Source organism: Hyla sarda, chromosome 3 (genome assembly GCF_029499605.1).
Source record: "Hyla sarda isolate aHylSar1 chromosome 3, aHylSar1.hap1, whole genome shotgun sequence".
Lineage (NCBI taxonomy): Eukaryota > Metazoa > Chordata > Amphibia > Anura > Hylidae > Hyla > Hyla sarda.
The window spans coordinates 115,950,160-115,977,795 of NC_079191.1; the positions used below are offsets into that span (position 1 = coordinate 115,950,160).

At 41.1% G+C, this 27,636-nt stretch overlaps 1 protein-coding gene across 6 annotated transcripts in view; it reads left to right on the top strand.

Annotated features, from left to right (window-relative positions):
- Positions 1 to 26,731, top strand: part of PXYLP1 (2-phosphoxylose phosphatase 1) — an 86,990-nt gene extending 60,259 nt beyond the window's left edge. For all 6 annotated transcript variants that reach the window (XM_056564884.1, XM_056564881.1, XM_056564886.1 and 3 more), the window contains exons 3-7: positions 3,151 to 3,207; positions 12,532 to 12,702; positions 13,635 to 13,761; positions 15,673 to 15,812; positions 19,595 to 26,731. In XM_056564884.1, coding sequence (XP_056420859.1) covers positions 3,151 to 3,207; positions 12,532 to 12,702; positions 13,635 to 13,761; positions 15,673 to 15,812; positions 19,595 to 20,526 — 1,427 coding nt within the window. In that variant the 3' untranslated portion in view covers positions 20,527 to 26,731. The remainder of the gene's footprint in view (positions 1 to 3,150; positions 3,208 to 12,531; positions 12,703 to 13,634; positions 13,762 to 15,672; positions 15,813 to 19,594) is intronic.
- Positions 26,732 to 27,636: the final 905 nt, after the last annotated feature.

Consider the following 27,636-nt stretch of genomic DNA (forward strand, 5'->3'; position numbering starts at 1 on the left):
GGTACAATGTGTGGCAGTATTATATTCAGGGGTACAGTGTGTTGCAGTATTATACCAGGGGCACAGTGTGTTACAGTATTATATTCAGGGGTACAGTGTGTGGCAGTATTATATTCAGGGGTACAGTGTGTTGCAGTATTATACCAGAGGCACAGTGTGTTGCAGTATTATATTTAGGGGTACAGTGTGTGGCAGTATTATATTCAGGGGTACAGTGTGTGGCAGTATTATATTCAGAGGTACAGTATGTGGCAGTATTATATTCAGGGGCACAGTGTGTTGCAGTATTTTATTCAGGGTACTGTGTGTGGTAGTATTATACCAGGGGTACAGTGTGTGGCAGTATTATATTCAGGGGTACAGTGTTTGGCAGTATTATATTCAGGGGTACAGTGTGTTGCAGTATTATATTCAGGGGTACAGTATGTGGCAGTATTATATTCAGGGGTACAGTATGTGGCAGTATTATATTCAGGGTACAGTGTGTTGCAGTATTATATTCAGGGTACAGTGTGTGGTAGTATTATACCAGGGGTACAGTGTGTGGCAGTATTATATTCAGGAGTACAGTATGTGGCAGTATTATATTCAGGGTACAGTGTGTGGTAGTAATATACCAGGAGCACAGTGTGTTGCAGTATTATATTCAGGGGTACAGTGTGTGGTAGTATATTCAGGGGTACAGTGTGTAGCAGTATTCAGGTCATACAGGGAACCGCAGATTTACATCCTCCATCACTTGTTTTACCATGTGACGTATTATTTGGGTAATAAAAATGTACACCAGGCAGCACCTGTCTTTTTCATGGCACTGCGGCCACTAGGTGTAAACCAAGTCTAAGCATGCAGCTCGGACCTTCTCCTAATGGCCGACCTGGATAAACAAACCCTTACTAATAATAGTTGAATACCTGCCCTATAGCAATACAGTAATATTATTAGTCAATAATTGTCCAAAGACATTTTACTATAGTTGGTGAGGATGTACCCTTAATATAAATGAGCAGAGTTCCCTCTTAGTAGACTAAACGTTCTGGAGAGCGCTGTGCCGGGACTGAACATGTTAACAGCGGAGACCACAAAACCTCACATGCAAATGTTTAAGTTAATGTTAGCTCCTTAGCGAACAAGACGGCCTTTCTTTCTGTGGTCTTTTTTCCCCTAGCAAGGAACTGAATAAACTGTAAAGTATGCAGAGCTGTGAAAGGCCGTCCTGTGCCTCTTTAGGAGGTGCTCCACCTAACAGTAAAAATATACAGGGTGTATGAGTAAATCCTCGCCATAACTATACGGGACTACGGGAAGGTTACAGGATGAAGAGCAGCAGGCTTCTAACTCTGCTCCTTATAGGTGCGTGCCCTGCCATACATTATTGGTCATTTATCATATTTCTATGCTTGTATTTGTTGACTTTGTGCTGTTTATGAGAGAATCTACTGGCAGACATGTACTACTTTTAGTCTATTTTGGAATATATTTTTAAGATGTCATTTTCTTCTAACTCTCATCCCCGTCACTCCTGCGTGTGTAGTAAAATGTTAATGAAAGACTTCTGTTATAGGAATAACCTTTTGACAGACTTGGCTTTTTCTTTTTTCTTTTTTTTTTTTCTATTGGATAATGAAAAAATTTGTAAAAATCATTTGCTAAACAAAAAAAAACACCTGGACCTTACATAAAAGACAATGGACATGAAATGCCACGTTCAGATGTGGAAGATCTGTTGCAGCTATTTGTATTCGGCGCCTATCTCTGTTAAACATTACAGTATGTTGCCATTGAACATAAATAACTGTATCCATAGGGTTTCTATCAGCTTTTATCCATATGTGCAATATTAGTTGGTCACTATCAAAACTCTAGAGCAGTGGTCTCCAACCTGCGGACCTCCAGATGTTGCAAAACTACAATTCCCAGCATGCCCGGACAGCCGTTGGCTGTCCGGGCATGCTGGGATTTGTAGTTTTGCAACATCTGGAGGTCCGCAGGTTGGAGACCACTGCTCTAGACATTTATCCAAGAACTTGATGTCATGATTTTAATACGATCTACCTATGTATTAAAGGGGTTAACCAGGAAAAAACTTTTTATATATATATATATATATATATATATATATATATATATATATCTCCCTCTATCTATCTATCTATCTATATATATATATATATATATATATATATATCAACTGGCTCCAGAAAGTTAAACAGATTTGTAAATTACTTCTGTTAAAAAATCTTAATCCTTTCAGTACTTAGAGCTTCTGAAGTTGAGTTGTTCTTTTCTGTAACAACAACAAAAAACGTGGTCTCAAATGGCTGGAGGTGCTCAACCCCAACTGCGGTTGTGCATTTATACTGGGGGAGCAGATATTGCCCTTGTAGTCCGTTGCTAGGGGCGATCCCCAGCATAAAAATGCATACAATGGAGGATGCCTGCAGCGGGCTACAAGTGCCACAATAGAATCCTACACCAGATAGACGGTGTGGATGTGTAACAATTAGAACAATACAATATAGGAATAGAGGTGCACTACTGTGGTAGATGTATACAATGACATTGGCTAATCCCTCAACACTGATGTTAAAATTGAGACATTCGCCAGTATATTCTTATATGAAGGACACACCAGAGCCCGCACACCAACGCCAAGGTTTCTCAGATGGCACGGGACCTAGCGCTAAACCTACCTGTTCGTGATAAGCAAAACAGGGGCCAGTGGGCAATTACGGCAGCATTCGGTCGACTCACAGAATCGCCAATGTCACTGTATACATCTACCACAGTAGTGCACCTATATTCCTGTATTATATTGTTCTTTTCTGTCTAAGTGCTCTCTGATGACACGTCTCGGGAACCGCCCAGTTTAAAAGCAAATCCCCATAGCAAACCTCTTCTACTCTGTGCAGTTCCGGAGACAAGCAGAGATGTCAGCAGAGAGCACTGTTGCCAGACAGAAAACAACAACTCAACTTCAGCAGCTGATAATTATTGAAGGGATTATGATTTTTTAATTGAAGTAATTTACAAATCTGTTTAACTTTCTGGAGCCAGTTAATATATATAAAAAAAAGTTTTTTTTTTTTTTCCTGGAATACCCCTTTAAGATGTTCTGATTGTGACTGTCTTCAATGTCCTTTTTGTCTCCAGTCTCCAGATGGCTACCTGTCAGTATGCAGCTTAAGATGCAAGCTCATGTTCTCCCAGGTAATGTACAATGTGGAGCACGATGTTACCGTATCTGGTGTGGAGAGTTAATTTCATTTTCAGTAAAAGACGGCGTGTTTGCAGTAGCCGCACTTCACCAGTACCATTCTCTATGATTTAATGATAGTAATTAAAGTAAACACATTTTGTTTCCAAGCTACCTCAATACGTTGTGGTGAACTCTGTATACACCAGGGTGCAATCGGAGATCTGCGCATCGAGGCCAGAGAAATTGGAGAGCGTACCGCAGGATAAAACAGACTTGTAATTCGGTGCTTTCCACACCCTAGAAATTACAGTACAAATGCACGGAGCATCTGGGAGCTGTGTTTGGAATGTATTTTTATAGGGATGGCTTGTAGAATAGGAAGTATAATTATCTATAATGCATATGCCTATACAGGCTATTTATAGTTTATAGAAAAAGTGATATGATATGTACATACACATTTAAAGGGGTACTCTGGTGGAAAACTTTTTTTTGTATTATTTATTTATTTATTTTTTTATCAACTGGTGCCAGAAAGGCAATCAGATTTGTAAATTACTTCTAATAAAAAATATTAATCCTTCCAGTACTTATTAGCCGCTGAATACTACAGAGGAAATGATTTTCTTTTTGGAACACAGAGCTCTCTGCTGACATCACGAGCACAGTGCTCTCTGCTGACATCTCTGTCCATTTCTGGAACTGTCCAGAGCAGCATATGTTTGCTATGGGGATTTTCTCCTACTCTGGACAGTTCTTAAAATGGACAGAGATGTCAGCAGAGAGCACTGTGGTCGTGATGTCAGTAGAGAGCTCTGTGTTCCAAAAAGAAAAGAATTTCCTCTGTAGCATTCAGCAGCTAATAAGTACTAGAAGGATTAAGATTTTTTTAATAGAAGTAATTTACAAATCTGTTTAACTTTCTGGCACCAGTTGATTTAAAACAAAAAAAAAAGTTTGCCACCGGAGTACCCCTTTTAAGTTTGCTTCCTGATATTTCGGACTTGGGCCCCCTGGTGTGGGGCTCAACATACTATAGCAGCCCTGAGTTATGACCACGAGCATTTGCATATCCTAAGCACGAGGCAGTGTCAATTTGAATGATGTAATACCAAATTTAATTATTTGGTTTTGTTAACAATACTTGTTAATCTGTCATTTCTCATCTCTCCACATTTAATATATATTGCTTCCATTTTGGAGTTGTTATGGCTCCCTACCATCAGTCAATGTTGCATGTAACTCCCAAGGGACAAACAGTTAGCATCCTCTGATCTGCACTATATTTTTACAATCTCCAGGGTACGGAGACCATACTCCTATGACTTTTTGCATTCTAGCACAGCCTTCTACATGGGCTGACACCTCTGTCCGTGTCAGGAACTGTCCAGAGTAGCATAGGTTTGCTATGGGGATTTTCTCCTGCTCTGGACAGTTCCTGAGACAGGCATCAGGTGTCAGCAGAGAGCACTGTGGACAAGACAAATAAGAAATTCAAAAATAAAAGAATTTCCTCTGTAGCATACAGCTGCTAATAAGTACTGGAAGGGTAAAGATTTTTTAATAGAAGTAATTTACAAATCTGTTTAACTTTCTGGCAGCAGTTTATTTAAAAAAAAAAAATTATGTTTCCCACCGGAGTCCCCCTTTAAATTAAGGGGACACACGAACCATCGCTGGACCATTCATGGGGCCCTTTAATTTTATTATTGCCCAGCCAGCATGATAAGTAAGCAGTGTAAAGGCTCCTTAAAGGGGTACTCCGGTGAAAACCTTTTTTTCTTTTAAATCAACTGGTGGCAGAAAGTTAAAAATATTTGTAAATTACTTCTATTAAAAAATCTTGATCCTTCCTGTACTTATTTAGCTGCTGAATACTACAGAGGAAATTCTTTTCTTTTTGGAATGCTCTCTGATGACATCACGACCACACTTCTCTCTGCTGACGTTATTATAATAATAATTATAACACTTTATTTATTGTTGTCCTTAGTGGGATTTGAACCTAAGTCCCCAGCACTGCAAGGCAGCAGTGCTAACCACTGAGCCACCATGCTGCCCTTAGCATACATCTGCTATGCATGGTTGCTAAAATGGACAGAGATGTCAGCAGAGAGCACTGTGTTCGTGATGTCATTAGTGTTCCAAAAAGAAAGGCATTTCCTCTGTAGCATTCAGCAGCTAATAAGTACTGGAAGGATTAAGATTTTTTAATAGAAATAATTTACAAATATGTTTGACTTTCTGGCATCAGTTGATTTAAAAGAAAAAAGGTTTTCACCGGAGTACCCCTTTAAATGAGTGCCGGTGTATGAGATGAGTGCTTTTTATTGGGACCTGCTTTGCCCCTTTAAAAGGGCCATACGGCTTCTTGTACATTTGCATGATGGCATATGTTCTGAACACTGCCAGATCCATCATATGATTGATTTTGAGGAAAAGAATATCACTGCATTTTGTGAACTGCCAACAGAAACTCCTAAAAGTAGTGTGAACTGAGCATTATGGGAACACTGTTTACCTAAAGTGTACCTAAAGTCTTTAAAACCTTCTGACTTATCATAATGACTTGTCAGAGCCTTGCATTGAATCTATATACAGTTTGCTCGGCTTGCAATCATTGAGTGTCTCTACACCCAGAGTCCCACTGATCAAAACATGTGAGTATGACGTGTCACAAGTTTCTTTTTTTTTTTTTACTTTAAAAGGGGACTCTAGAGGCCAGCGTTTGGAAGTAACTTTTCCGATTTCTGTTTTCGCTCTGTGGGGGTCGGCCACGCCCCTCGTGACATCACGGCCACACACCCTCAATACAAGTCTATTGGAGGGGGCATGACGGACATCACGCCCCCTCCCATAGACTTGCATTGAGGGGGCGTGACCATGATGTCATAAGGACCCCCGCAGTGCAAAAGAAAAATCGTTGTGAACATTTACTTCCAAACGCTGGCCAGTGGAGTCCCCCTTTAAGTAAACTTTACAGGCTAGCTTTCATAAGGAATCATTAAACTGTACTGGGCAATATGATGGACAGAAGGCACTATGGCCTGTAACAAGTAATATGCATGATGCAGAGCCAACCATGTTACTATGGCCCTTCTTTACATCTCTACAGTGGGGATCAAAAGTTTGGACACCCCAGGTAAAAATTTGTATTAATGTGCATAAAGAAGCCAAGGAAAGAGGGAAAAAATCTCCAAAAGGCATCAAATTACAGATTAGACATTCTTATAATATGACAACAAATGTTAGATTTTATTTCCGTCATTTACACTTTCAATATAACAGAAGACAAAAAAATGGTGTCTGCAAAGGTTTGGGCACCCTGCAGAGTTAATATCTTGTGCTGCTCCCTTTTGGCAAGCATCACAACTTGTAAACACTTTTTGTAGCCAGCCAAGAGTCTTTCAATTTTTGTTTGAGGTATCTTTGCCCATTCTTCCTTACAAAAGTCTTCCAGTTCTTTGAGATTTCTGGGCTATCTGTCACGCACTGCTCTTTTATGGTCTATCCATAGATTTTCAATTATGTTGAGGTCAGGAGATTGTGAAGGCCATGGCAAAACCTTTAGTTTACGCCTCTTGATGTAATCCCCCGTGGATTTTGAGGTGTGTTTAGGATCATTATCCATTTGTAGAAGCCATCCTCTCTTTAACTTCAGCTTTTTCACAGATGGCATCAAGTTAGCATCCAAAATGTGCTGAAATTTTATTGAATCCATTTTTCCTTCTACTCGTGAGATGTTCCCTGTGCCACTGGCTGCAATACAACCCAAAAGCATAATTGATCCACCCCCATGCTTAACAGTTGGACAGAGGTTCTTTTCATTAAATTCTGTTCCCCTTCTTCTCCAAAAGTACCTTTGCTCATTCCGGCCAAAAAGTTCAATTTTACCCTCATCGGTCCACAGAACTTGTTTCTAAAATGCATCAAGCTTGTCTATATGTTCATTTGCAAAGTTCAAATGCTGATTTTTGTGGTGAGGATGTAGAAGAGGTTTTCTTCTGATGACTCTTCCATGAAGACCATATTTGTACACGTATCTCTTTATAGTGGAATAGTGTACCACAACTCCAGTGTCTGCCAGATCTTTCTGGAGGGATTGTGCAGTCAAACGTGGGTTTTGAATAGTTTTTCTCACAATCCTGCGAGCTGTTCTGTCTGATATTTTTCTTGGTCTTCCAGATCGTGCTTTAACTTCCACTGTTCCTGATGACTGCCATTTCTTAAATACATTCCGAACAGAGGATATTGACATCTGAAAACATTTTGCTATCTTCTTATAAGCTTCTCCAGCTTTGTGAGCATCAACTATTTTCAGTTTCAGATTTCTAGACAACTGCTTAGAAGAACCCATGGTGCTGCTTGTTGGGGCAAGGTCAGATGAGTCTGGGCATTTAAAACCTTTGAGATTGACATCACCTTCCCAGATGATGATTGAGAACAATCCATGACACTGGCAGGTCTCAGCTTTGCAAAGGGGGCAGTGCATGCTAAAAATTCTGCAGGGTGCCCAAACTTTTGCAGACGCCATTTTTTTGTTTTCTGTTATTTTGAAAGTGTAAATGATGGAAATAAAATTTAACTTTTGTTGACATATTATAAGAATGTCTAATCTGTAATTTGATGCCTTTTGGAGATTTTTCCATCTTTCCTTGGCTTCTTTATGCACATTAATATAAATTTTTACCTGGGGTGCCCAAACTTTTGATCTCCACTGTAAACATAGAAAAGATGCACTTACCCCTTTCACAGTCCCACACTTCTTAGCCTATGTTCCTGCTTGCATTGGGACTTTATCTGTAGTATGATGGATAACAATGCTGCCTGACAATCTCCATAGACATAATTGGGCCCATTGAGTTACAGTGGGGTGTCCAACATATTCGGCAAGAGAGATATTGCTGCATGTAGCATTGTTTTCTCTATCGGGTATGACACAATCTGATCAGAGGCCATGACACACTTGGGAATGAAACATTACTATAGAAGCCAGGTAAAGATCACTTCACTTAGACTTCAAACATGAGTCAAAGCAAAAACATCTGCTATTATTGGAGGCACTCGTCTTTGATCTATATAGATAAAATAAAGTAACTTTGCTATAATATAGACTGCAACTTCATCTGAGCACGATGGGGGAAATGTATTAAAAGCTATGCAAAGGAATAGGGGTGCAGTTGCCCATAGCAACCAATCTGATTATTTCTTTCATTTTGAACCTCTGAAAGACCAGGGATTTTTCAGTTTTTTAACTTTAGTTTTTTCTTCTTTACCTTTCAATTTTGCACCTAAAAATCCATATGATTGCTTATTTTATGCGCCACCAATTCTACTTTATAATGACATTAGTCATCTTTCCCAAAAATCTACGGCGAAGCGGAAAACTAAAAATAATTGTGCGACAAAATTGAAGAAAAAACACAATTTTGTAAATTTTGGTGGCTTCCGTTTCTGCCCAGTACATTTTTCGGTAAAAATTACACCTTCCCTTTATTCTGTAGGTCCATACGATTAAAATGATACCTACTTATATAGGTTTGATTTTGTCGTACTGCTGGAAAAAATCATAACTACATGCAGGAAAATGTATACGTTTGAAATTGTCATCTTCTAACCCCTAAAACTTTTTTATTTTTCCATGTATGGGGCAGTATGAGGACTCATTTGAAGTTTTTAGGGGCATCATTTTCGTATTGATTGGACTTTTTGATCACTTTTTATTCATTTTTTCATGATATAAAAAGTGACAAAAAATACGCTATTTTGGACATTTCCGCATGCGATGAGACCACATATGGTTTATTTATTTTTTTTAAATGGGATAAGGGGGCTGATTCTTACTTTTATTAGGGAAGCGGTTACATGATCTTTATGAACTTTTTTTTTCCACTTTTTTTTCTGCAATGTTATATCACCCATAGGGGGCTTTAACACTGCACACATTGATCTTTTACATTGATCATTGTTATCCCATAGGAGACCAGTGATCAATGATTCTGCTGCTTGACTGCTCATGCCTGGATCTCAGGCACTGAGCAGTCATTTGGCGATCGGACACGCAGGATGCAGGTAGGAGCCCTCCTTGTGTGTTCCAGCTGTTCGGGATGCCGCGGCGATCCTGAAGAGCCCACTGAGCTAGCCGGGGGTAGTTTACTTTCACTTTTTAAATGCGGCGATCAACTTTGAACGCCGCGTCTAAAGGGTTAATAGCGCGCAGGAAACCGCGATCAGTGCCGTGTGCTATTCGCCACGGATCCCGGCCGTTGTTAGAGGCTGGGCCCGACCCGCTATGACGCGGGGCCATGCTGTCAAAAAATTAAAAAAAGCAATCTGATTGGTTGCTATGGGCAACTGCTCCAATTTTTCTCTACACAGGTTTTGATAAATCTCCCCTCATATATACAGACACTGATTCAGCAGAGAATGTTGAGAAATATGAGTGACAATAAAAAGCTGCAGAATAATGTAAAAGTGGGCTTTAGGCAGTTGTATTGTATTTATGTATTTATCCACATAGACTATTTGCTGTAGCACATGCTTCTATTCTTCCATGATTTAGGCTCCTGATTGGCTAGCAGTCATTACATATAGAAGGACAAAGAAGAAAAATAATAGCCCAAGCAAGCTGAGTGGATCTTTGTAATAGCAAAGATATAATTCTATATGTTGTGTATGTGCTGTGGATATAGTGTAGGTATGTAAACCATTGTAGGGGAGGTGCCTGGCCTGACTTACTGCGTGGTGTATATTTCTGATTAAGAAATTACCAAGAGCATTGTTCTGTCACATGGCATTTCTTAAAAAAATTCCATTACTACTGGTGCCAGAAAGTTAAACAGATTTGTAAATTACTTCTATAAAAAAAAAACTTAATCCTTCCAGTACTTATCAGCTGCTGTTATGATCCACAGAAAGTTCTTTTCTTTTTGAATTTCCTTTCTATCTGACCACAGTGCTCTCTGACCTCTGCTGTCCATTTCCTGAACGGTCCAGAGCAGTAGAGGTTTGCTATGGGGATTTTCTCCTACTCTGGACAGTTCCTAAAATGGACAGAGGTGTCAGCAGAGAGCACTGTAGTCAGACAGAAAGGAAATTCAAAAAGAAAAGAACTTAGAGAAGTACTTGAAAGATTAAGATTTTTTTAATAGAAGTAATTTACAAATCTGTTTAACTTTCTGGCAACAGTTGTTTTCCAGTGGAGTACCCCTTTAAAGGAATTCTTAACCTAGAAAGTGCAAAAACATTTCAAATCCCAGCTCTTGCCTTATTATTTTCATCTAATTTGACTCTATTTTCCCTAATTTTACAATAAAATATATTGTAAGTAAAATGGACTGCCTAATAACACAAAAACAAGCTTATACATACCTCCCTGCTTTTTAGCCTCCAGTATCGGTGCCCAGTCTCCGCCAAACCCTTCATGGAGCTGCATACTTGACGTAGCCCAACCAGTCATTGACTGAGGCGGGCATGACTGTGGCCAACGATTGGCTAAGAGGTGTTTTTACCAGACAACCCCTTTAAAATTGAGAAATCAAGGGGATGATTATGTAGTGATGCATAATCATTATACAAAAGATTAATTCTGAAGCCTGGTAAAGTAAGGCGCCAGTCCTTGTGTTACATTGTATTCATATCTATGTTTAAGGATTCAGTAGGAGCCTTCATCACAGATTCTGTCAAAAATAGCAGACAAAATGGGTCCATCCATGCTGTTTGTGTCCAGCAGGTCTGGCCTCGCCTTTATCTTCATTGTTTTCTTCGCATGATGGAGCAGAGCAATGGAAATGATGTCAGATGTGAACCCAGCCTTAGCTTTACTAGTAATTGCTTTTAAGCTCTCTTGTCCTTGGCATAAAAAGTGTGCCATGCGGTATACTTTTTTGCAAAGAGTTTTGTACATCCAGTAATGGTTCAGCAGCAGGATATCTTTTTAAAATTTCCAGGGAACTTCTGAGCCCGTGACTTGCCCTGAGACTAAGGTGATCTGGATATGTATTTGCCAGAATTTCCATTCAAGTCTATGGGACCTCTGGAAGTGAATGGAGGATCAATTTATCACAATTTGTTTATTTACAATTGGTCACGATCGTGACCACTAGGATCCTATTTTACCATCCACCAATTACGTTAAAACTTAACTATTATTACCTCAAAACGATTAAAATATTTCTGCCATTAAATTAAAATCTGCCATTAAAGGGGTATTCCAGGGATTTTTTTTATTTGACTATGCTGCATGGGCTATAAAGTTAGTGTAGTTCATAATATAGTGTCTGTACCTGTGTGTGACGGTTTTCTCCCAATTCTTATGTGATTTTTGCCCCAATATTTATTTTTAACAGCATACAAAATGACTGTTGTCTCAGATTATTCACAGGTTGCAATGAGGCCGAGACCTGACTACTGAGGGAGCCTGTCTACTTCAATGGGTGGAGCGATTGCTTAGTGGGAGATAGGTCAATCTGCAACTAATGCAACAGCTGTAGGCACCCTGATTGAAAACCACAGGTCTTTTGAATGGATGCAGCTCATTTATGGGTGCGGTGGCTGATGTGTGGGAGGGAGGAAAATGGAATTATGGGATTTGTAGTAAAAAAAGAAAAACACAAAGAGGAAATACCAGTTCACAAAAAGCTAGCCACAGTGTTATGGGAATCTCACAACATAGCCATTTAGCACCAAGACAAGCACAGATCCTTCCTGAGCATGTCCATTACTGTCTGCCAGGTACGTACTCATCTTATGGTGGATAACCCCTTTAAATTAAAATTCTGCCATTAAATTAAAATCTTAAGACACATGCACCCGTCCGTTGGACGGGTGCATGTGTCTAAGATTTTAATTTACTCATCCAGTGAGTTCGGTATGGACTGCAGCCATATCACTCAATGACAACAATACTATTTGCAGCAAAGCTGTAATTGCGGATGGATAGCAGACATAATGAGAATTTAATGACAGAAATAAAAACTCTGGCAAATCTTTTTCCAGATCGCGATAGTCTTGGGGCAAGTCTCGGGCTCAGAAGTTCCCCAGGAATTAAAAAAAACAATATTCTGCTGCTGAATGTACTCTTTAATGACAATATATATATACACACACACACACAACTGCTGCATACTTCTGGGCTATACACAAGGGTGGTGTGAACAGAGAATAAAGTCAGTCTCAATACGTATTTACATAAAAATGCAAGGGAAGTTATTTGCAGCAAATAAAAGTTTGTCCTGTAACCCCTTGTCTGCTAGTCTACCAGAACCTTGTGTATACTATTGAGGATATTAGTTGTTTGCAGTATTTAAATATACATTTATTATTATTGGTTACAGGTTTACCAATTCGACTCATACCTGCTGTTCCAGAGCTTGAAGAACCACTTACTGTCAAGAATCGTAAAAGAATCATGCCTGACCTGCTGACCGAGCCTTCTGCACCTGACCCACTGTATGAGGCCAATCAGTACTGTAATACTCCTGGAGTAGCAGAGCGCAGTATGGAAGGTAACATACTGTGGTTTCCTCTTATCATGAAAAATATATTGCTCAGAATTGTCTGTCAGACACTTTAAGGGGTACTCCAGTGGAATTTTTTATTTTTTAAATTACAATAGATTTGTAAATGACTTTTATTAAAAAATCTTTACCCTTCCAGTACTTATTAGCAGCTATATGCTACAGAGGAAATTCTTTTCTTTTTTAATTTCTTTTTTTTTTTGTCTTGTCCACCATGCTCTCTGCTGACACCTAATGCCCATATCAGGAACTGTCCAGAGCAGGAGAAAATCCCCGTAGCAAACCTATGCTGTTCTTGACAGTTCCTGACACCGACAGGTGTCAGCAGAGAGCACTGTGAACAAGACAAAAAAAGAAATTCAGAAAGAATTTCCTCTGTAGCATACAGCTGCTAATAAGTACTAAAAGGATTAAGATTTTTAAATAGAAGTACCGTAATTTACAAATCTGTTTAACTTTCTGGCACCAGTTCATTTAAAAAAAAAAAAAAAAAGTTTTCCACCAGAGTACCCCTTTTAATATGTCAAGATCCCCTATTAAAATAATATGTATGTAGTGATGAGACAAATGAAACTTGTGTTGGCAAACCAGCAGCTCTTCTAGCATCCTGCAGGGAAAGTGTTACAGCAGGATAAGGTTTGATAATGTGCTCGTTAATTGTAGTAAAGTCCATTTAGATTCTTCTTATCTGTAGCGCTGCTCATTGGAATGTCCCTACTAGTAGACTTGTGTAGTAGTGCTGTACTGGCCAGTGTAACTGATGTCGGTGGAATAAAAAGGGATTCGGCCTGATATTTCAGTTTTGTTTTCAATATGTGTTTTGTTAAATATTTAAAATCATTTTAATAGCCTTTTTGTTTAAATACGTAGATTGTGATATGAATACTTATTATATTTAACCAATTGTTTCATGTCTCTAGGCCACGCGCCTCATAATTTTAAACTGGTGTCCGTCCAAGTGATGATCCGTCATGGAGATAGGTATCCACTGTATGCTATTCCTAGAACAAAGAGACCTGATATCGACTGTGTCCTGGAGCCAGACAGGTAATGTGCACATACCGTATTTTTCGCCCTATAGGACGCACCGGCATATAAGACCCACCCTATTTTAAAGGGGTACTCCGCCCCTAGACATCTTATCCCCTATCCAAAGGATAGGGGATAAGATGTCAGATCGCCGGGGTCCCGCTGCTGGGGACCCCAGGGATCGCTGCTGCAGCACCCCGCTATCATTACTGCGCAGAGCGAGATCACTCTGCACGTAATGACGGGCAATACAGGGGCCGGAGCATCGTTAAGTTATGGCTCCACCCCTCGTGATGTCACGGCCCACCCCCGTCAATACAAGTCTATGGGAGGGGGCGTGGCGGTCGTCACGCCCCCTGCCATAGACTTGCATTAAGGGGACGGGCCGTGATGTCATGAGGGGCGGAGCCATGATGTCACGCTGCTCCGGCCCCTGTATCGCCCGTCATTACGCACAGAGCGAACACGCTCTGTGCAGTAATTATGGCGGGGTGCCGCAGCAGCAATCCCCGGGGTCCCCAGCAGCGGGACCGCGGCGATCTAACATCTTATCCCCTATCCTTTGGATAGGGGATAAGATGCCAGGGGCGGAGTACCCCTTTAAAGGTCCAAAATCTAGAAAAAAAAGATTCTAAACCCAACAGTGGTCTTCAACCTGCGGACCTCCAGATGTTGCACAACTACAGTTGTAGTTTTGCAACATCTGGAGGTCCGCAGGTTGAAGACCACTGGTATAGGAGGTAATACTCACGTGTCCCCTCCGCTCCGGACCCGTCACCGCTGCCCTGGATGTCGCTCCATCGCTGTCACCACGTCCTCGTGGTGTCCCCGACGCTCCAGACGTCTTCTTCCCCGGGTTCCATGCTCTCAGTCGCCGTCATCACGTTGCTACGCGCGCCGCTCCTATTGGATGACGGGACGGCGTGCACGACGACGTGATGACATCGAAGGAGAGCGCCAGCCATGCAGGGGATCCCGGCACGGAGCAGACACCGAGGAGGCAGGTAAGGTCCCTCCCGGTGACCTGTAAGCTGTTCGGGACGCCGCGATTTCACCGCGGCGGTCCCGAACAGCCAACTGAGCAGCCAGGTTAGTGTTATTTTCGCTTCAGACGCGGCGGTCAGCTTTGATCGCCGCGTCTGAAGGGTTAATACAGGGCATCACCGCGATCGGTGATGCCCTTTATTAACCGCGGGTCCCGGCCGTTGATGGCCGCAGGTATTCGCCGTATAAGACGCACCAACTTTCCCCCCCCCCCCCAGTTTTGGGGAAGAAAAAGTGCGTCTTATACGACGAAAAATACGGTAGTTCTAAAAATTAGCTGTGAGATGTGAAATAGTAATGATGTAGCAAACATGGAATTATGTTCATACTATGCAGTGTGGAGCCAGAACAAAAACTGTAAACTGTGTATTTTTTCCTTTTAGTATTATTTTAAATATCTTTTTTATTTAAAGGTGTAGTCCAGCATAAAAATGAAAGTAAGATATTGCTTCAGCAGTATAAAATAGAAAAAAAATATATACTTGCCATCCCTATTCTCCAAAGCTCTCCTGCAGTTTTCATTCTGCTCCTTCAGGTCCCCTTATGCTCCTGCTCAGAGCAGGACCTGCCCATTCAGCCAATCACTGGCCGCAGCAGTATTCTTTTTATGACCAGTGATGGCTGAATGAGCAGCTCTTGTCTTAGAAGCAGGAAGAGGACAGTAGCATCAGGAGAACGGAAGGAGCCAAATGGGAGTTGTGGGGGACCAAAAGGGACTGGGGGTAGGTAAGTATAGCTTTATTTTCTACAGCCCACGCAATATCTATTTTATTTTTTTAAATACAGAAATACTAATTTAAGTCAAAGTGGGTAATCCATGAGAATTGCCCAAAGGTCAGCAATCTATATTTCACTGTTGCTTATTCTTCTCCTTACATTCTGTAGGAAACCATCACATCCAAACTTGGCAGATTTTATTAGTCACATGACAAAAGGATCAGAAGCCCAGATGGATGGTACTTTAAGCAGCCTGCCACGGTTTCCTAGCCATTCACTGTGTGAGATGGGAGAATTAACCCAAACAGGTACAATTTCTTTTCTATATTATACGGTGATGTTCATAAATGCAGGAAATGTGTCCATTTATGATATAACATTAATAAAAAAAGAACTTAAAACAAGAAGGAATAAAGGCAATTTTTCACCAGACTATAATACCCTGTTGTTTCAGGTGACCATCCAAAATAAATGTTAGTGTACATAGCACTGTTTATGGTCATTGTACATTCTGCATTTAGCATAAGGTTCATAGGTTCTATCTCTCTATAATTGCCAGCTTTTTGTAAGCTCTGCTCTAGGAGACCAACTGCTATGATGTCTCCCACATACAGAAAAAAAAGGAACCCTGCTCCCCTATATCTCTTTAGCACATTCTCAGAAGTAGCAGCAGCATAGATGACATTATACAGCAGTACTGAGTAGTGTAAACATAAGTTTACATTTTTTTCTCTTTTTTTTTTCTGTTGTGGATTTGAAGACTTTCTGTGGACTGTTTGTGGATTTGCTACAGATATTCTCTGTAGCAAATTGACCCATGTGGACTTGCCCATACTGTGAATCCAACATTGGTATGGGATAGAAGAGTTACAGTACAGCAGTGTTTTCCAAGCACGGCCCTCAATTACCCCTGACAGGTCATGTTGTTAGGATTTCATTATTCTTTCACAGGTGATATATTTGTGTTGATACCTGATGCCCTGACCATAATTATATCACCTGTGAAAGACTAAGGGAATCCTGAAAATATGACCTGTTCTTCCTCCAGCTGCTCCCTCCTCCCTCTCTACTTTTAAGAGGCTTCTAGGGGAGCAGCTGTGACCTGAGCTAATAACACTTTTCATCTCTGCCTCTCTAAAGATGGATATGTTACCACTGATCAGTGCATTAGTCACAGTGACACATGGGCAGAGAAGTGCTGTGATCACTGTGAATGCCTGTAAGTAATTGACAGCTGGGCTCCTGCTTTAGTGTTCCCAGATGTTGAACCTCTAGATTCTGCAGTCAATGGCAAACACAAGTGGACCTGATTTATCAATTAGCCTGAAACTCTACGTGTCTGATTTTTTCCAACAGCTCCTTAAGATTTGAAAGTTGAGCTGTGATTGGTTGCTGTAGGAAAAACCAGACAAGTAGGGTTTCAGGCTGATTGATAAATCTCCCTCAGTATCTGTGGAGAAAATCATAAATAAGCATTCGCCCGATGCTGTTACAAATCGTTTGCTTTAATTCAAGGTCATTGACACATGGTACGATAGCGGGGAGGGGAAGGGAAAAAGAGTCCTGAGCTCTGTAGAGCTCGTGGGTGACATTCTCGTTTCGCGGCAAGTCCGCCTGGTCATGCCCCTTGAATTAAACGATTTGTATAAGCAACAGGTGAGTGCTATTCATGATTTTCTCCACTTGTATTATATCGTTCTTTTGCTCCATGTAAGAGCACACCGGCCATTATGAACATGCCGATACTGCAGTACATCTCGTGCCAAGGCTGTTTTCTTTCTTTGTACTATAAACACAGTATCTAAGGTGTTTGGGGCACTGGGCATCAGCCTCATAAGGGTCTTTTTGTCTTCTTCTGAGCTGTAAGTTAAATGTTATGGACTTTTTTCTACCTTAAGAACTATGTAAATACCCTGTAACAGAAATGCAGGATGTCGCTGAGTTACCATGCTAGCCACGGGCCATAATTCTGCCTCTTAGGCCATGCTTCTAGCTAATAGATTGCCTAGCCTTACATAGCAATTTCTACTACAAATTCAAAAAAGCTAGTATATGAAGTTTATGAAAATGTAATTAAAAAATCAAAGTTAATAATGAGAAATTACAATCAATCAATAAATATGTTATATTTTTACTACAGTATGTTTTTATTGTGCAAAAATGCTAAAGCATAAAAAAATACTTATTTAATATTGCCATAACCACACAGACCCCTAGGTCAATACTGCAGTTCATTACACAATCAACTACTAAATGCTCAGAAGTGTAGCACATGTAACCATTAAAGAGACTGTGGCTCTCACCCAAGTGCCACAGGCCTTTAATAGGTGGATTGGTGAGGATGCTGAACAAATATAGATGACCTGGAGGATAGATACCGGTATATTCTACAGCACACCAGGGGAATCAATCGTGTGCATGTAGTATTCTACTCTCTATGCATATGTGGACAAAACTTGGCCCTGAAATGTAGATACTTGATCATTGATTTTTTATCATATGAAACCCATAGACAACAATGTGACATTTTAGTCATAAATTGACTTACATCAGACCATCTGATTTCTGGAGAAAATACTATATGGAGATAGAGCAAATACAGTCAAATGAAGACCTATTGTCACTCTTTTTTGGGGGAAATATGTTCTGTTTACTCCTTTTCTCCATGTGGTCTTTTCTCCAGCAATCTGATGGTCTGATAAAGGTCAATTAATTACAGAAATGTCATGTTGTTGTCTATGGATTGCATATAATACAGAATCAATGATCAAGCATCTAAATTTTCAGGGCCATGTTTTGTCTACAGGCCTGTCTGGAGGATAGGTCATTAGATTTCAAAAACAGCTCCTCATCTGTCTTCAGGTGAGGTGTGGTATTACAACTTGTCTCCATGCACTTCAATGGAACTGAGCTGCAGAACTACACCCAAATTAAGTTTTTTGGGGGGTGAAAAAATGCTGTCTTGTCCCTGCAGCTATTGCCTGTGTGTCTGTGCAGAGGTGATATTCAGGAAGTGAGGGCGGGACATGCAGGGCTCTGTGCAGGCTCCTTGCTTGTCAATCAGCCTGCTGTGTGAGCTGGAGGCGTGAGTCCTGCTTAACCTCAGTACACAGAGCCCTGCTTGTCCCACCCACACTTTCTGAATTTTGTCTCTGCACAGAGAAACACAGGAAATATTTCAAGTGTGATCCAAAACAATTGGATCACACTTGAAATATTCAAGGAAGGGTTATAGGAGACCACATTCCTGCCCCTTCTACTTTCTATAGAGCCACCAGTGGTAAAATGCCATTATTTTAGGTTGGGAGAGTCACATGATTGTACTTAAATGGGTACTCTCATTAAAAAAAATATCATTTTTATTAAATAGATTATGTTAAAAAAAAAATGTTTCTAATATATTTTATTTTATAAAAAAAATCATGTTTTATGTGTTTTTTTTTACGTTTGTAAACCTGGCCACTAGGTGTCACCCTATATTGCTCAGGATTACTTTCACCCCCGTGACGTTCAGCAGGTTCGGACCAACGCTGGCCGGGCAGTGTGGCCCAGCGTGGTCCGAAATGCGCGTTCACTTGAATGAGGAAAGGGAGATGCAGGGGGGCTGGGATATTTAAATTTTGCGCGCCGTGCGCACGCGAGCTCTGTGCGAGCTCTCTGCCTGTTTCCTATACAGGCAGAGAGCGAGTACAGCGATCGTGTGGGTGCTGCGCGTGGAATTTTAATATCCCCGCCCCCTGCATCTCCCTCTCCTCATTCATTGCAGCACGCGAGCTATAGGAAAGAGAGAGGAGACGGGCGGAAGAGAGCCCCGGCCAGGCTTCCGATGACGTTGCACCTGCCGGGGCAGCCCACTTCCTGCCCTCACCAGAGAGCTCAACTCTGAGCTCCTGCAGCCGTTTTTCCAAAGGTATTTTTATGGGGATTTGGGCAGAAATTCAGAAAGGGATAGATGTAGTTAGTGTCAGGGACAGATGGGGAGGGGGAATAGGGAAATTTAATTTAGTGATAGCTACTCTTTAACATATTGCACAAAACCCTAATTACTTTTTGTTTTTATTAATCCCTAATATTTTTCTTTGTAATGCAGGTGTTGTGCAACATTTGAATAATGGAAAAATCCTAAGGGAAACTTACTTGAAGAAACACAAACTTCTATCAAATGACTGGACCGCAAAGCAGCTTTACATTGAATCCACTGGAAAAAGCAGGACACTGCAAAGCGGGCTGGCCTTACTCTACAGCTTCCTACCGGGCTTTGACTGGAAGAAGATAAATATAAGACACCAGTGGAGCAGCATATTCTGCTCCAGTCACTGTGACTGTCCTATGAGGAACCACTACCTTGAAGAAGAGCAGCGTCGTCAGTATGGCTATAGGATTAAAAACACCCAGCTAGAAAAGACCTATATTAATATGGCCAAAGTGGTTGGGGTTCCCACTCGGCTATTAAGAGCATCCAATCCTATTGACTCATTGCTATGCCATTTTTGCCACAATGTCACTTTTCCATGCACCAAGACTGGCTGTATAGAAGTTGAGCACTTTAAAGTCATAAAAGCACACCAGATTGAGGATGAGCGGGAGAGACATGAAAAGCAGCTCTATTATAAGTATGCACTTTTGGCAACTTACCCCTTGTTAAACCAGACTGTCAATCGAATGCAACGGATATCAGAAGGCAAAAATACCGAAGTGTTTGCCTTATACTCTGCCCATGATGTGACTCTTTCACCCGTCCTCAGCGCCCTCGGTCTCACAGAGGCTAAATTTCCTCGATTTGCTGCCCGCTTAGTATTTGAACTGTATCAGAACACAGACAAGCAGAAGGAACACTATGTCCGAATTCTATACAATGGGGAGGATATGACTTTTCAAACCTCTTTTTGTAGAGAACACGTGAGGCACTCAAACCGACCTCTATGTCCACTATCAAAATTTGTCAACTTTGTGAAGAAAGAAATGTTCTTGGCCCTAAACAGTACCAGTTACTATGATGCGTGTCATCAGAGGTTGTTTTAGAGTGGAATTTATGACATGAAGCCAATTAATTCATTGTCACATCAACAACAGGAGGCATTCATCTTGGTTCAGTAACTGTGCAAATAAAAGTCAATGTTAAGGTCCTTTGCGGTTGATGTTGACAGCACAGACCGCATCTAAGCTGCCAGCCAAGTAGTATGTCTGCCATGCAGATTTGTACCACAGTCCAGCTAGCTCATGTGATTGATGAAAAGGTGCCAGCCTTCTATGTAAGGCATAAGGCAGAGATTGTATTGCGTTACGTTAACTGCAGTTTCTTGTTAATGCCTGACTCTGTCCAAGACCTGAAATTCTAGATGTAACATCAGTTTATCCAAAATCCCTAGAATTTTTCATATCACCCTCTCTGAAAGTCAGGAGTTGAGGGCATGGCCAGTTGTTTACAGGGTCTTTGCCCTTTGCTGCACTTGCCTATAACACAGAAGGAAAAAATGCAATTAGTAGTGAATTTCTTAATCTGGCAACATAATGGTGGTTCCTTTTGGGCACACCCACACCTCCTATGTTTTAAGGTGGGGCAGGAGCATCCATCGCAAATGTCCAGTGTAAATAACAGACCTATAACAATAAATATCTCATCTTCTTAGACCCACGTGAGTGTAAATGGAGAGGGGAGTAATATTGCGCCTCTAACTGCAGTTACACCTCTCTTTTTAGGTGTTGAACTGGTGTTAGCCACTTTCACATCATTATTTGTATGCCAAAACTAGGAGTGGGTCCAAATCACTGAAGAGGTACAAAACTTACTATGTTCTAGTTTCTTGTAAAATACTGACCAAATTACAGGCAAGTGAAAGTAGCCTTAGACAAAGAATGTATTTGTCACCCATTTGCCTCGTTTATGTTCTGTGTAAGAGGTAAAGCAATGTCTGACAGAAATAAACCAGAATCTGGCAGCCATGCCACTTACTAAATTGTTCCTTTCCAATTGTCCCTCAGCAGTACACAAAGGGTTAATCTATCCATCTTTGCTACTGGACAGAAGATTTAGACCAATAATGACAAGTAATTAATCAAGTATACCTCCTACTACCTAAATGCATGTATAAAAAATCCTAGAAACAGAGCAATACATAATTTTTTTTTCTTTTGTCTTATGGACACTGTTTGGACCTATTGCTATATATGTACCTGTTATACTGAGAGGGTCTCAGCTTGGCTGGTCCCCCCCATACTTGAGACCAGGGGTTCTTAGTCTCTTAGGGGTCTTTATGTCTCTGGCTGCAGGGATGTAGGTTTCCAGAGCAGATGTGCACGATCACTTCCCAGAGAGTGTCTGTGGAAGCGTTTGGGCCAGCAGCTTTGGTAAGTATAGTGTAAGGGAATCCGGCTGTACCCTGAGGATATCGGACAGTTGTAGCAATTCATCTTACCGTGGCTGCTGTCTACTGTCCTGCTTGACTTCGTGCTCCATCCAGCTGCGCGATACTCTTCTCCAGCAGGACTGCAAGCTTCCAGGTTGGGACGTCACTTCCGGTGCCCAGGCTACACAGGTTACTGACGTACTTTCTAAGCCTGGGAAGTTCAAATGTGGAGTCAGTTTTTCCCACTTTATATTAGTAAGGAGTTTTGGGGCTTGTAGTTCCAGCCTCTTCCTGGTGCGCTATCTCCGGTGTGACTAGCTATGTACAGGAGCTGATGCTCTCTTTACATTACAGTTACAGTATGGCTATAGCACTCTCCATATCTGACTTAGCTATATGAAGGCATATCCAGGAGGGTATGCCTCGGAAAGGATATTATACGTAGTATTCCTGATTTTAAGTTGGCAGCAGATTAGTAGGCGGACTTTCCAGTGAACATTCAGCACCTGAATTCTAAGATTTTAGCGATGTCTACCGCTGCCAAAAAGGCCTTATGGCTGAAGGAATGGTCGAGAGACATTACTTCCAAAAATAATTTGTTCTTTGCTGCTCTTCTGCCTTTTGGCCCTCAATCAAATCAAATCTAGATTGTCTGAGTAAGGAAAAAAAAAGGATTTTCCCTTTGTCAGTCTTCATAAAGACCCAAGTTTCATGCAGGTAGGAGGATGCAAGCCAAAGGGATTTTGACGCCAGCCTTCCCCTCCCTTAAATCGGGGACAGACTAATCCAGTTTTGCCTCAGTCTAGTCCCAAAAATCTACAGACTCCTGTGACTGTAAGAGGCTACACTTTGGATCTCAGAGAATTACCTCCAACCAGGTTCTTCCTCAACAGAGGCGGATCCCACGTTCTTTCTTGGTTTACAAATTCATTCAAAAAGCCGCTCTCAAACCGGTCCCTTTCTCTCAGAGAGGTTCTGGAGTGTACTCCAGAGTATCTGCAGTCCCCAAGAAGGAGGAAACTTGAAGGGTTAGTAATAGACTTGACATTTCTAAACTCCTACATTCTAAAATAGTGGTTCAAGACTGAGTCAATCTGCTCAGTCCTGCAGTCCTGGAAGAAGGGAGACTATATGGCCACCGTCTACCTTAAAGGGCTACTTTGGTGGAAAGCTTTTTATTTTATTTTATTTTTTTATCAATTGGTGCCACAAAGTTTAACAGATTTGTAAATGGATTCTATAAAAAAAAAAATCTTAATCCTTCCAGTACTTATTGGCAGCTGCATACTACAGAGGAAATTATTTTCTTTTTGGATTTCTTTTGTCCCGACCACAGTGCTCTCTGCTGACACCTCTGTCCATTTTAGGAACTGTCCAGAGCAGCATATGTATGCTATGGGGATTTTTTCCTGCTCTGGGAAGTTCCTGACATGGACAGAGGTGTCAGCAGAGAGCACTGCGGTCGTGACAGAAAATAAATTCAAAAAGAAAAGGAGCTTATAAGTACTGGAAGGATTAAGATTTTTTTAATAGAAGTAATTTACAAATGTGTTTAACTTTCTGGCATCAGTTGATTTAAAAAAAATAAAAGTTTTCCACCAGAGTACCCCTTTAAGGACGCCTATGTGCACCTCCACACCTGGCCATTCAGACTACATAGCACACTACCAATTCACATGCCTTCCCTTTGGGCTGTCCTCAGCCCTCCTATCTTTACAGAGGTAACGGTAGTGTTGGTGAATCATCTGAGACTTCAGGGATATGTCTCATTCCCTACCTGCGTAACTGGCTTATCCTAGCACATTCCAGGGACTCCAAAACAAAAACACAGGGACTAACTACTCAGGAATCTACACCTCACAATAACAGTCCTGGAGAACCATGTATTTCTCCTCAATTTCCAGTCTTGCCTCACCTCCATGACCATTTGTCGGCGGTTTCTATAATTTCTGATAAACTCGAGATCCATGAGGCTATTCCTGCCAAAAGACTGCGTGCTCAAGCTGACATCGGAGTTTGTCCAGTTGACCAGTTGTGCAGAGGTAACTGTTTGGGCAGAGATGAGCATTTTGGGCTTACTGAGATCATCTCTGGAGGCAGTTACCTGGGGAAGAGCGCACGTGAGACCTCTCCAGCTCGATATTCTTTCCCAGTGGAGCAGCATACATTGGGATCTGGATAAGAGTATATTGTTATCCTCAGTGGCGAAGGAATATCTAACCTGGTGGTTGTGTCCGGAAAAGGTTGAATCTGGTAGATCTGTCAATCACCCCACAGGTTGTCATCACCACACAAGGGGTTGCAGAGCACACCTGGATAGCAGGTGGGTCCAGGGGCAATGGTCAGAGTCAGAAGCCTTGAAGACATTCAATTGGAGGGAACTAAGAGCTGTACATCTAGCCCTGTATCATTTTTGTCTTTTGCTACAAGCTTATTGGGCTCTGGTCCAATCAGACAAGCTCCTATCTGTATATTACCTCAACAAACAAGGGGGTGGATGAAGGAGGCATGCAGCTTATTGATGACCTGGGCGGAACTACACCTGGATGATATTTTAAGCGGTACATATCGAAGGGTCGCTAAATACCCAGGCAGACCGGCTCAGCAGGACAACAATGCATCAAGCAGAATGAAGCCTCCATCACAAGGTTTTTCGCCAGTTGTAGTTGAGGTTCGGCAATCCTGAGATGGATGTCATTGCAAACAGGACCAACCGCAAACTTCCCAGGTTCTGCTGTCTATGGGAAAGACCAACCAGATCACCTGGACAGTTTGTCAATTTCCCTCTTATTCCGAGGATCCTGGTCAAGCTTAAGGAGGAGAAAGCCGAGGTTTTAGTGATTCCAGCACGCATTAAGTCTTTCGAGAGGTTGCTTTTGGGAATTTCCGCTATGTCCAGATCTTCTGCAGAAAACACTTTGCCTTCCAGAGAGGCTGAGGTTGACTGGCTTCTGAGAGGTTAACGTTTAGGTCGCAGGGCATGTCATATGGTCTTATTGATCTACTATTAGCTTCTCGGAAACCTACTGTGAAAGTCATTGCACTCATAACAAAGAAATTAATTTCCTGTTGCAATGAACATCAAGTGAAGTCTGTATCTCTTCTGCATGTGTTAGAGTTTCTGCATCAAGACTTTGATCTGGTGTCTGAAGCCCAATACTCACAAGAATAGTTTTTAGACATCAATGGTCATTTTCAAGGGAAGTTCTCCAATTTACTGCTGGTTAACAAATTTTTTAAAGCTGTGCCTAATCTGCGCATACATAAAATCTGGTTCCTCCTTGGGATCTTCTGACAGTCCTGGATGCCCTCACAGGCCCTTCCTTTAAGCCTCTGGACCAAGCTAATATGAAATAATTGTCTTGGAACGTGTTGTTTCTTGTGGCAGTAACGTCAGCAAAAAGAGTGGCTGAAATTCAAGCGCTTTCAAGTCGTCCTCCATTTCGAAGGGTTCAATAGGACTGTTAAGTTTTACATTTGAATCCTGCTTTCAACTCTAAAGTCATGTCTTCTTCTAACATCAATCAAGTGTTTCTTCTGGATATTTGTACTAACCCTCAGGATGAAATTCAAACCAGACTTTATACTTTGGACGTCAAGCAGGCAGTGTTACTCTACCTCAATAGAACTGAGGAATTTAGATAACCTGAATTCCTCTTCATTCAATGCTTCGGTCTCAATAAAGGGAGACCTGTCTCTCTAAAGCAACGCTTGCTCGATGGATTAGGGCACTATTAGTTGTTGCTATTCCATTGTAGGCCAAAAAACTCAGCTGGGAATCCAAGCTCACCAAACCAGAGCTATGTCCACTTAAAGGGGTACTTTGGTGGAAAACTTTTTTTTTTTTTTATATCAACTGGTGCCAGAAAGTTAAACAGATTTGTAAATTACCACTATTAAAAAATCTTAAAGGGGTATTCCGGGATTTTTTTTTTTATTTGACTATGCTACAAGGGCTGTAAAGTTAGTGTAGTTCATAATATAGTGTCTGTACCTGTGTGTGACGATTTTCTCACAATTCTTCTGTGATTTTCACCCCACTATTTATTTTATCAGTATACAAAATGACTGTTGTCTCAGATTTTTCCCAGCTTGCAATGCGGCGGAGACCTGATGGAAGGGAGCCTGTCTGCATCAATGGGTGGAGGGATCAATCTGCAACTAATGCAACAGCTGAAGGCACCCTGATTGAAAACCACAGGTCTGCAGCTCATTTATGTTTCAATGGGTGGGGTGGCTGATGTGTGGGAAGGAGGAAAATAGAATTGTGGGATTTGTAGTCAAAAAAAGAAAAATCAAACAGGAAATACCAGTTGACAAAAAGCTAGCCACAGTGTTATAGTAATCTCACAACATAGCCATTTAGACCCAAGACAAGTGCAGATCCTTCCTAAGCATGTCCATTACTGTCTGCCAGGTACGTACTAAAATCACCTTATGGTGGATAACCCCTTTAATCCTTAAGTTAAACACATTTGTAAATTAAAAAATATTAATCCTTCCAGTACTTATTAGCTGCTGAATACCAAACTAGAATTGGTCATTCCAAACTAGAATTGGTGGCGCAAAAAATAAGCCCTCATATGGATTTTTAGGTGCAAAATTGAAAGGGTTATGATTTTTAAAAGGTAAGGAGGAAAAAACGAAAGTGTAAAAACAGAAAAATGCTTGGTCCTTAAGGGGTTAATCCTTCCAGTACTTATTAGCTGCTGAATACTACAGAGGAAATTCTTTTCTTTTTGGAACACAGAGCTCTCTGCTGACATCATGACCACAGTGCTCTCTGCTTGCACCTCTGTCCATTTTAAGTACTGTCCGGAATAGGAGAAAATCCCCATAGAAATCATATGCTGCTCTGGACAGTTCCTAAAATGGACAGAGATGTCAGCAGAGAGGACTGTGGTCATGATGTCAGCAGAGAGCTCTGTGTTCCAAAAAGAAAAGAATTTCCTCTGTAGTATTCAGCAGCTAATAAGTACTGGAAGGATTAAGATTTTTTTTAATAGAAGTAATTTACAAATCTGTTTAACTTTCTGGCACCAGTTGATTTAAAAAATAAATAAATAAAAAAGTTTTCCACCGGAGAACCCCTTTAACGGGCAAACTTGGCTCATGTACTGTATCTCAACCAAATCTATAGAGCTGCTACATGGGTATCAACAGTCACCTTCATCAGGCACTACAAGCTGGATGTGGCACCCACCAGGCAAGCAGACAAGTGCTGGCAATAGCAAGTATTTAATCCCACCTTATTGTGTCTATTGCTTGTTATATCCCTTTCTGTGCTGCTGAGGGACAATTGGAAGTAAAGCTTAGTGTATTTTTTCTTTCCACGAGTCCCGATTTTATTGCTGCATACTTCACATGTTGCTCTGTTTCTAGTTTTTTTTCCATATGCATTTAGGTGGGAGGAGGTATACTTAATTGATTAATTACTTGTCATTATTGGTCTAAATCTTCTTTCCAGTAGGAAAGATTTAGATTAACCTTTTGGGTGCTGCCTCGTGACTCATGGAAAGAAGACATTTTGGTGAGTAAACTTACCGTAAAACCTAAAAATATAAAGGGAAAGGAAAGGAAAGGAAAAGATTGACAGGTACCACCTGTGGCTCTTAGGCTAGGTTCACATTACAGAATTTCACTTCAAAATGGAATGTTAAAGCGGAAATTCCGATGCATCAGAATCCCATGGCTGACAATGGGATTCCACTGCACAGTGCATGCTATGGAATGTCAGCTGCTGAAATTCTGCCGCTGAAAGAATGATCTTGCTAATTTTTTGCCG